Below are 11040 nucleotides of genomic sequence, written 5' to 3'. Positions count from 1 at the left end.
CCCACCAACCAGTTCCTCTTATGGCGAAAATAAGCGGCTCATTGGAACATCAACTGAGCGTCCGGAAGATTTTCAAGCAAGCCCAACAACGAGCCCTTATTTTGGTGAAAATGACGGGCTTATTGGAACATCTGCTGAGCGTCAAAAATATTTTGAAGACCTTGAGAAGGCGGTAGAGGCTTCTCTTGAAGCAGACAAAGGAAAGCAAACACGCAAAGAGGAAAGAAAAGCAGACCTTGCTTGGCAAGTGAGTATGGCCAAGGAAGAGGCAGAACGACTAGAAAGACTTCGGCAGAGGCGTGAGCTGCGCTGCCCTTTGGAACCAAGCGGCAACGAACCTCATGTGAGGGTTTCAGTACGTCATAACATCTTGGGTGTGATTACCAGAGCATTTGGTCCTGAAGGTACGATTTCAGGAATTTATGATTGGGTCGGTTCCCTATCTACAACACCGGAACATTTCCGTCTGATTGCCTTTCCATCTTCAACCCTGTATCCCGAAGACCAGATAATGACAGTTAAGAACACCATTATCAATATGACGGTGGCGGAAGAACCCATACCGCTCTGCAGGGATGAAAATGACGTCCATTTTCTTGACGGTTGGGAATTTGAAGGCGCAAACGAAGACACTTTGTCTGACGTTCAAGAGCAGATGACACTTTTATCGCCTTCGCCAGATGATCTGTCCAGCTATGAGGTCGAGCAAGTCAACGACACCCTTCCTGTGCAGCTTCTGCAAGGCGAAAACGACTCTGACAGCCACGCAGTTCAGTCCCTTGAAGAAAAACGGATCAAGCACCTTGGCGGTTTATTGCCTGGCAGAATTGTCATAATTGACCGCCACGATGTTGTGAATGAGCTACTGACACTCTATAAAGATGACGGCATTTTATGCTCTACGTTATCCGTTTCTTTCCTACGTGAGACTGCTCTTGGGGATGGCGTTTTGAGAGAGGTGTTTTCCACCTTCTGGGACTCCTTCTTAGCGCGGTTTTGCGAAGGCAATAAGCAATTTGCCTTCGTACCACGCCCTTCCTTAACAGACGAGGATTACGTGGCTGTGGGAAGAATCATGAGTCATCAGTTTCTTCTGACAGGAACTTTTCCAGTTCAAGTGGCAGAGGCACAGATAATTCAGACATTATTTGGTCAAGTCAGCGAGCAGCAAGTAGTCACCTCATTTTTACAGCTCTTGCCGGAGAGGGAACGTCAGGTACTCACAAAGGGTCGAGAGGAGGGTCCGTTTCCCAGCGACGACATTCTAGACATCCTGTCTGAGTACAATGTGACGACTTTTCCGACAGCCAGCAATCTCCCTCAAATTGTGAAGCAAGTGTCGAGATCGGAATTGATCCAAAAACCCTTCTATCTCCTTGGAAAGATCAGAGAAGGGATGGGAAACTTTTGGACAGACGTCACAAAAGAAGAAATAGGGGGATCTACAGCCAAACGACGCCAAGCTCTACAAAAGTTACAGAGAGCATTACTTACGTGATATCTGACAAGAAAGAGGAGCAAGTTGCCGCCTGGCTAGTGCGATACTTGAAAGCGGCAGACACCAAAATGTTGAGTCGTTTTTTACGTTTTTGCACAGGTGGTGACTTAGTCCTACCCAACAAGAAAATAGCGGTGCAATTTGAAAACATGTCTGAAGCCGCAATGAGACCAAAAGCGAGAACTTGCTTTTGTTCGCTGGTTTTGCCGAAAGGTTATAACAGCTTCGCACATTTCTCCGCCAACCTCGATTATTACTTGACAAACACAGCCTTTTGGGATCTGATGGACTAAGTCGCGGATAGAGAGCCTGGCGGTAAAGGTTGCAATGGTACGCTAAAAACTTACGTCATTGAAATTGTGTTAGGAATCGTTTCATATATTTGAACATTGCGGAAACGATTTTGTTTTGTTTGTTTCTCTATCAGCCAGAAAGGTTGCCATTTGGAGTTGACCAATCGAGGACTGTAATTGTGTTAAAGTCGATTTCACTTATTATGTGTTTATAATATTGTTAGAGATTGCTAAGTATGCACCCTTGTAAAAGATTCAATAACCAAAAAGACAGTCCCGGAAATTTCTCTAACATTTTACTCCATTTCCTGTACGAAACAGTTCTTTACATCAGGCCTCCGTTGTTGAAAAGTTGGATAGCGCTATCCAACGGATAAATCATTATCCAGAGGATGAACGGTATCAAAACCAATTTAGTTATCCAGTGGATAGTGATTTATCCAGTTAGTGGATAGCGCTATCCACCTTTTCAACAACCGAGGCCAGGACTGTAAATAGGGTTCTGTGTTATACGAAAAGTTAACCTATATTGCCATTCTTTTGAAATAGGTGGAGCTTTGATATATTAACGTTAAAGTACACATAAAATCATTGAAATCTTTTCTGTGTTTTTAAAGTTAATTTGAGATAGCTGTTGAAGTTTGGGAACTTGTGAAACTGTGTAAGTTCGATTAACTTGCTATTAAATTACACGTTTATGAAGCATAAGAATTGACTGATTCTTCATAAAATCCGACATTCACAGTTCATTTTCTGATAGTGTAAGTAGCACTAAGTAAAGTTCTCTTGCTTCTTCAGGGGTGTTGATTTCGTTAGCAATTCCATTCTCTTCCATCAGCATGATAAAGAATTCGGCAAATTCATCAGAGCATCCACATTCTGCGCGGTCCTTACAGTACAAATCTCTTACGACCTCCAAGTCTTCTCTGTCCACGAGAGTCTTGTAGTCCCGCGTATCTAAGTAAAAGTGACATCGTTGTTGAGACAACATCTTCGTTGTAAAATATGTTGGAAAACACTGGGATTTGTGAATGCTGGGGTTAGATATCTTTATCTATTTGAAACCATGATGGCCACAAGCACACTATGGCAGATCAAATTCTTAAGATATAGTTTTAATATATGCACGTCATTTACCAGCGATCCTGCTGAGCGAGTCTTCCTTTATATGGAATCGCCCACTTTGTTATACCTATTACCATAATTGGTAATCTTGTATTCTAGGACTACACTTTATTGTTTGCGCGCCTTAATTTGTTTTTACCTAGTACCTTTTAACTGCGGTAGGAAGAATAACACATCTGGTTTTCCATGGGGCGTTTCTTGGTGTGAGTATGGACGAATTTTGTGAGTGTTCCAATGGCGTGCAACACGATGGAGTTCAGTCTGAATAGGTTGCATAAAACAGAATCTCAAGCATTCTCTGAAAACAAAAGTTGGTATAATGAGTGATTATGAACATAGAATTATTCCACTATTCTCCTTTTAACACACGAGGTCGGGATAACCTGCAAAATATGAATTGATCGTTTACTCTATAGTGTAGCGTACTGGTTTGACTCGGCAGTCTAGAATAGAACGAATACGGAGAGGAAAATTGTAGTGGAATAATAATCCTTTATTTGGTAAAGTAACAACTTGAGGGGACATTTTGCTAAATTCCACGTGGCTCGAAATATCAACTTGCCAACTCGGAAGACACCCACGCACATGATATGTTGAGGTATTGAATATCACTTATGTATGCATACACACCAGATGAAAAGAATGCATTTAAACTTACACATGCAGTATATGGGAGTCGTCAAATAACCCTTGATCTCTAAGCTCCTAGAAGTAAATTAACATAAAGCCATAATCAATTTTCTGTGAAGTTAAATAAATGGATACTGCATAGCACACCATAATTTTCATTGTCATTCGATCTATCTGATAGCTACGCTGAAAGAGGCCATCCTACCTTAAACATGTTTATCCACCATGTCGTGTTTGACCTTCTAAGGTAAGACCACCATGCCTCAATCCTCTTCATGAATGCAAAAAATGTTAAATGAGAAATATGATAAACTATACAAAGGGCCAATTAGTGAGCGGTTATTAGAGAGGTGGTGGGGGTGGGGGAGGGAGATTACATCAAATCATGATTTCTCAGCACAATTCACATTAATTTTCCTAGTTTGCTGTAACATCTTATCAACAATTAAAACAGGGCGACACATACTTCATAAGTCACCGTCTTACAAATTCAACGTCACTTACACCCGAGCTCAAATGAAATGATATTTAAGATCACATTCCAATACAAAGTGATTGAAACACCAGCAAATTTTCTTGACACTTTAATTACATTGTGATCACATTTAACCCCAAGCTCTCAGTAATGATGGGGTTTGTACGAAGCAAGGATGAAGGTGGAACGACCCACGCTCCCACCTTTCTTTGCTGAAAATTCATATTCGAGGTGACATTTGTTCTATTTTCCTAAAATCGCTGGATCAACTTTGGCATACCATAACTAATGAGAATTGTGTGGAAATAGAATACTATTTTAGTTATCTTTTTTAACTACTTCGTCGAGAGAGCTTTGATCTACGGTTAGCTCAAAATTAAATTGCTCTAACTCAAACTATTTTCTTTTCCCCTGTAATTAAGCCATTTCCCAATAAAACAGTGTAATTGAACAGACCTGGTTTGCCACTGAAGTGCCATACATAAAACTGTTAAAACCGGCGAGGTCGTCTTGACATTCTCTGCGTAGAAACCTTTGAATTCCAGCAACATACACATTCTCAGTTCCACAATCACCTCTCACAACAACAGGGGCTCCTTACCGGGACAAAGATGATAACACAAAATCAACTCATGAATAATTAAGAAACCCCAAAACATATGGCCTCACTAATACAAAACTAACCTCCAATTTGCTCCACACATTCCACAAAGTAGTTACCAACAACATATGGATCATTGTTAGTGTGTGCCACTTCAAGCCATAATATTTTCCTGGAGTATCTGCATGAAAACATAGCCTGTTTAGTTTTAAGTAACATTCCAGTATAATAATCCGATTCCACGTAAACACATAACGTTACTGGTAGTGGTTTTATTTATTCCCTGTAGTGGTCGTATTTTTGTTAGGCGGCTAATAACAATCGATCTTTGGGAAATCGAGTCCCTGTTTTAGTACGGATACTTCATTTGAGGAATTTACAAATTCAACTCTTCTTTAGCTCATTCAAGGGCATTATTGTAGAAAAGAAACAGCTTGATTAAAATATGCCGAAAAACTTGCTTTTCAAGAACGCTACTTCTATGAATATGTTGATAGACTACATACCCGTCAATTGCTCCATGAATGGCAAAGCCAAATGGCTTCAGTTTGTCGTAGCCATCAATGTGCCACAAAAAGTTTGGACCCTACAATGAAAATTATTTTGTTTAGGGCATGTGGTCGTGAAAATAGGTAACTGTTAAGAGTTGTAAGTATTTCTTCCACTGATTGATACATAAAAACAGCAATTCCGCGGAAAAGGGTTCTAGGTGTGCAAACTGAATGGCAAAATACTTCATGTTTCACTAAGCTAAATACAGTAACTTCAACCTTGCAGTGATATGTGCGCCGAATAAATCTCTTTCTAGTTCTTCTTAACACTCCATCTGGATCGAGGTGGCCCATTACTAAACGAACTGTATTCCTTTAAAAAGAATAAAAACAGCCTAGTGAGCCTCTGACTAAACGTTACTGTTACTCGGCCCCAGTAAGATGTCTTAAAATAGCCTAAATAGCAACGACTTTAACCATGCCAGTTACTTGCTCCCCTCCACTATTCGTGTAAATGAAGGCATATTGAGAATAATAACAATTTAGAAATACCTGTCCACGACAAGGCCATAGTCATCACGGAGGCGTTGATGTATTTGGCGATAACCAACACAGCTTCCACTTCCAGAGAGTTCTATCTAAATAGATAATATCCATTTTTGTATACTTGAACATATAAATAGTGCAATAACTAAGACAGTTGTAAACGTAAGGAATAGGACCTCGGTTTCCATGACTTTGCCTCAATAAATATAAAAGAGAGCTGCATACTATACGTAGTCCTTTTTCAGTTAGAAACATACGGCATCTATGAACATTACGAATGTAAATCTAAGAGACTTATGCTAGCCTTACCTCAATGGCATCTACAACATTCGAAATTTCACTCGGCCGTTTTCTTCGTGACAATCCCAAAGCCTTGAGAATACGTTTTAGTTGCCTCAAGCTGTAAATACACATTACATATGATTTTATCAACGAATCAATGCCAATCATCTAATGTTCCAACTACAAAGGCAACACTAACCTCAGAGACACGCCATTTAAAATGTACAGGAAACCCAAAATTTCAGCATACTGAAAACCAGCATTGAAGTATTCTTTGATCGCATCGTTACCTGTAACTGCATGTTAAGGCTCAACCTCTATCATTAGATGGCTGACTTCTACTGAAGAACCCTCTGATAGTTTCAACAAAGTTTAAAGGATACGGTCGTTGACGTTAACACGCGATATTGGTAAATAGCTGGGAATAACCATCTCTTTGGTGATAGTTGAGTCAGTACGTTAGCGATGCCCGCTGAATAAAGGTGGAGACCGTGTCGAACTCGAACTCGAACTCGAACTCGAACTCAAAGTCGAACTCAAACTCGAACTCAAACTCGAACTCAAACTCGAAGTCGAACTCGAAGTCGAACTCGAACTCAAACTCGAACTCAAACTCGAACTCGAACTCGAACTCGAACTCGAACTCGAACTCGAACTCGAACTCGAACTCGAACTCGAACTCGAACTCGAACTCAAACTCAAAGTCGAAGTCAAACTCGAAGTCGAACTCGAAGTCGAACTCGAACTCGAACTCGAACTCGAACTCGAACTCGAACTCGAACTCGAACTCGAACTCGAACTCGAACTCAAAGTCGAACTCAAACTCGAAGTCGAACTCGAACTCAAACTCAAACTCGAACTTGTATAAAAAAATACTAGATTTATTGATGTCCCTTTGAAGCCACCGTAAAGTTTGACAATGAAATGAGCGAAGTCAAAACAAAGATCACAATCGCCCAACTCTTATTTATGCAAAGTCAAAATTTACTCTCCAAGACGCGTACGACGTTATTTATCACCAGGTAATTCCATCATTTTGGAAATAGCAGCTACTTTATTATTCATCTGCGTCACAAGTTTTCACTGATTTTGGGGCTCATTTTGTTGAAACTCAAGCACGCTTCCAACAGGCCTGTAAACCCTTCCTGCTTACAGAGCAATACTAAAAACTTCTCCCATATCACATTTCAACCTTAAGATCGAAAATTCAATACACAACATGATTGCCAACGAGTCAGGCCTTCTGGAGACAGAAGGCCTGGCGAGGCGGCAGCTTATAGAGCCGCGAGAAGATTTTTAGGCGGACGAAATCTCAGAAGCGCTTCAAATTTGAGTGTAATGTAGACCAAAAGCTGTAATGTAGACCAAAGCGATGAAATGTTGAACGTAGCGATAACCAATGAGAGTGCCGCACGAGTACGCCGCGTGATGTTGCTCGTTGGCTCGTTGGCACTTTAGCGACAGCTATAACTAGTATTACTAGTTATAGCTGTCGATAAAGTGCCAACGAGCCAAGCTTGCGTGATCTGGCGCCTGGCGGCTGCAAACAACACGCGGCGTACTCGTGCTTAACTCTCATTGGTTATCGCTACGGTCAACATTTCATCGCTTTGGTCTACATTACACTCAAATTTGAAGCGCTTCTGTGACTTCGTCCGCCTAAAAATCTTCTCGCGGCTCTGTAAGCTGCCGCCTCGCCAGGCCTTCTGTCTTCAGAAGGCCTGACTCGTTGGCAATAATTCACAAAGGCAGAAAATACCACAGAATCCTTTTCCAGCGAAAATTTTATTGAAACAAACAACATATTTGCTCTTAGAGGCGAAAACCTCTTCCTATTTCATTGCGTGCGTGAAGACAAGAAACTCAATTGTGTCAAATTACCATATACTTCAGGTAAATACTGCTCACTTTGATTTCGTCTCGACGGGCGATAGATTGTCGTCGAAGTCCAGTACTCGTCGCTTTTGAGATTCATGCCTAGTTTATCCAACTGACTTTCCATTATTGAGCTCCATAAGGGTATATTTTGTTTAAGGATCCACTAAAACGCCATTCGCGTTGCATGACTTTCGACGCCATTGCAGGCTAAGTTAATGATTCTACTCAACCTCGTTCCCAGGGTCTCTCTTCTCTGCCTCCATTGTCGTTGAGAGAAGACCCTGGTTCACGCTGGTCACGTGTCTCCTAGAATCTGGGAGGTTGGCAAAATGTGTGTTAGGGGATGGGTGGCAATGTAGACTTTGTTGACATTGCAAAGAAGGGAATCAGCACGCAATTGATTTTGTGGCCAGATAACCATTGACAAAACGTTTGACAGCAGTATTATATGTACTACACATATGGAACCCGATGTGAAAGAAAAAAAGTTGTGGTCAAATCGATCAGACGCCACAGAAAATATCCTCACGTTATTCAAGTTTTCATCCGTGTGAAGGTCCGGATCAACGAAGAATGCTAATAGTTTGCGACAATTTTAAAGGAAAGAAGATTTTGTCGTGCAAGAAAACAAGCGAAACGGTTATCCATGGAAAACAAACATGTTCAGCGATCAGCCGGTGTGTTGTTATTTAAGTTCTCGAGTCACATATCGACCTCAAATCCATCAAATCAAACTGTATTAGCATGTGCAGGTATTTCATTTTGTTCTTTGATTTTCGTTTTTGTTTCGAAAGTTAAACAACGTGATTGCTAAGGTCGCAATCTTGTACAGCGAGTTGACAGTTTGACTTATGATATTTATATTTCAACAACTTCGTGTAAATTGTCGATGTCGTTAAGATTTTTTTTACCACTGCACCGCGCTTTAATAGCGTGTATATTTTTAGTCGCAGTAAAATAAAAGAGACATTTTTATCAAGCAAACGTAGTGTTTGGTGTATTCTTTTGTGTTAGTGTTTGTTCTGAAGAAGCAACTTTGGCTACTAACGAAATTAATTTTTTTTAAAGCGAACGTCAATCGCCGCTCGACATTGAAGTCGTCTTGTCGATCACAAAAGCTCTTGCTTTTAGTTTGACCGCTTTTGTGGGAATTCATCTCCTGTGGGAATATAACATCAGCTCTTTTGACCTTTTTATTTTAGAAATGCCTTGTTAAACGAATATTTTTTCGCCCAGGTGCGGTTGCGGGATCAAAATATAACGAAAACACTACCCTAGTGGAAAAATGTTTGTCGACGAGTGCCACGTGACCAGCGTGAACCAGGGTCTTCTCTCAACGACAATGGAGGCAGAGAAGAGAGACCCTGGGAACGAGGTTGGATTCTACTGTGTCCACCAGAGAAATCTACGCAGTTCCACTACCCTCTCGATCCTAAGAAAATACGCGCAGAAGGCTCTATACGCAAAGACACCACTTACCTTGGGAGTGACAGGCAAGACTTTTACCGACACGGAAAAAAAAAAAAAAAGAAAAAAAAAAGAAAACAAACAAACTAAACGAAGACCTCGACTGGGTTTGCCCATAGGCAACCCAGTAAAAATACCAGAATTGACAGCTACTAACAAGATAAGCCGGGGCTCCCACATAGTTTTCCTTTTTTTTGACTGATTGCAGTGAGTCAAATTTCATATTACATTTAGTGAAATGTCAAGTGATGACTTGTGTACCATTCGTTTGCGTGGATTACTGGAGTTTCGTGTTCTTGATGTTATCAACACTTCCATTGTTTTATGTTGCTCAATAGGTCAGTTTAGATGACCAACTTCGCCAATCTCCAAGGCTTGAGGGTCCTCATGGGAGTGATGGCTCGCAAGAAACAGGGTGATTGCAGTATTCGGTATATGCAATAATGTTTATAGAGGAACACACAAGAACCAAGCAAGATCTAGAAATAACGTAGAAAATTCTCCTTACCTTTAAAACTTGCCGTTCTCCAAGAAAAATCATCCGTCCACTTTATGAAATACTTTCAGATCTGAGGTTCAATACTGTGTCAATATATGGAGGGGGGGAGGGGAGGGAAGGGGAAGGGATATTTTCAAAATACTACATCTTATTGTAGTCAAAAGATATCCCACTAGCCATCCCGCTTTGGTGAGTTTCATGTAAAGGCAGGCAATGTTTTAATTAACCCTCCTTGCCGGGTAACTCGGTCAGCCAGGGCTCCTTCCCTCCATGTAAATAGGCCCTTAGACAGAGTAAAATTCAGGGTACCACGTGACTTCCATATAGACTTTATAACTAGCATATGACACGAACGTGATTTCCACTCCTACTTTCATGCTGCTCGATGTCTGATGAACTTCGCGTGATATTCACAAGGTGGTTTTAACTGCCACTATACAGGAAGGTAAGGCTGATTTTACTTGAAGAACCCCCCTCTTCGGTTTGATGTCCTTAAAAGATTCCAATGTGGTATAGCAAATGCGTACGACACAGTGCAATTTTTAGGGTGAATCGTGCGTGTAACTTCCTGAATGCAGATGATGATATGTTATGGCTTGGTGGAAAAGACAGGACGCGGAGTGCCTCGCGCCCCGTCTTTTCCACCGAACCATATGATACGGAATTTCGTAATGTTATGGAGTTGATTGGTACGTTTTCTGCGCATCTTATGGACTTGAAATGGTTGTCAAGATGTCCTTCATGGTTAACAGTGCGGAGGATATCATTTTGGGCTAAATTATCGAATATAGGGGCCACTTATTTGCATATCATTAAATGACAAAAGCTCCTGTTGTTGTGTGTTCCGTTGTACAAAAGATTCCAACTAATTTGCATGTGTCGGCCTGTCTGGCTCTAAATTCTACAGTTGGTCCGATCTGCGTGCAGGTAAGCCCTGATTCAGCAAAGAATTCCTGTGACTTCCTACACGATGCGAATGAAAAAAAACTGTCTTGGATTTTAAAACTTCCACAAAAAGTGAGCCAAATGTTTTATAACATTTTCAATGAGATAGCTTAAATTTTGTATAAAGGGAAGTTCCCTCTGGTAGGCTTCAAGAAGTTGCTGATTTTGTTTTTCAAAAGCATTTTGCCACTCTTCAACTATGTCGTCTCAAATTGGTAAAAAAACTGACATGTGAATTCATGCATGTAAATGAACTCTGATTAAATAGAAAATTCTCTTATGTTTAAGAAAAGTAAGGGTGCTGTTTGAC

At 40.8% G+C, this 11040-nt stretch overlaps 2 protein-coding genes across 2 annotated transcripts in view; one reads left to right on the top strand and one right to left on the bottom strand.

Moving 5' to 3' along the window:
• Positions 1 to 1443: 1443 nt before the first annotated feature.
• LOC137985185 (uncharacterized) lies at positions 1444 to 3773 on the bottom strand. The gene is made up of 4 exons (XM_068832708.1): positions 3752 to 3773; positions 3575 to 3621; positions 3063 to 3214; positions 1444 to 2748 (listed from the first exon to the last, which is right to left on the bottom strand). The coding sequence occupies exons 1-4, from the start codon at positions 3758 to 3760 to the stop codon at positions 2531 to 2533; spliced, it is 426 nt and encodes a 141-aa protein (XP_068688809.1). The 5' UTR covers positions 3761 to 3773; the 3' UTR covers positions 1444 to 2530.
• Positions 3774 to 10177: 6404 nt separating this feature from the next.
• LOC137985499 (D-inositol 3-phosphate glycosyltransferase-like) overlaps positions 10178 to 11040 on the top strand; it is a 9979-nt gene continuing 9116 nt past the window's right edge. Inside the window, exon 1 of the mRNA XM_068833120.1 lies at positions 10178 to 10230. The gene's annotated coding sequence lies outside the window, so the exon portion shown is untranslated. The remainder of the gene's footprint in view (positions 10231 to 11040) is intronic.

The sequence above is a fragment of the Montipora foliosa genome, chromosome 14, assembly GCF_036669935.1.
Source record: "Montipora foliosa isolate CH-2021 chromosome 14, ASM3666993v2, whole genome shotgun sequence".
Lineage (NCBI taxonomy): Eukaryota > Metazoa > Cnidaria > Anthozoa > Scleractinia > Acroporidae > Montipora > Montipora foliosa.
The sequence above is the reverse complement of the archived record's forward strand: the minus strand, read 5'-3'. Positions and strand labels throughout refer to the sequence as shown.

Bases quoted from the DNA above. Each gene is read 5' to 3' on its own strand.
- LOC137985185 (XM_068832708.1), bottom strand. The intron at 3,215-3,574 runs GTAAGTTTAAAT...TTTTGTTTTCAG, and splicing joins GACTCCCATATACTGCATGT to AGAATGCTTGAGATTCTGTT. The intron at 2,749-3,062 runs GTACTAGGTAAA...ACTTTTACTTAG, and splicing joins CTTCCTACCGCAGTTAAAAG to ATACGCGGGACTACAAGACT.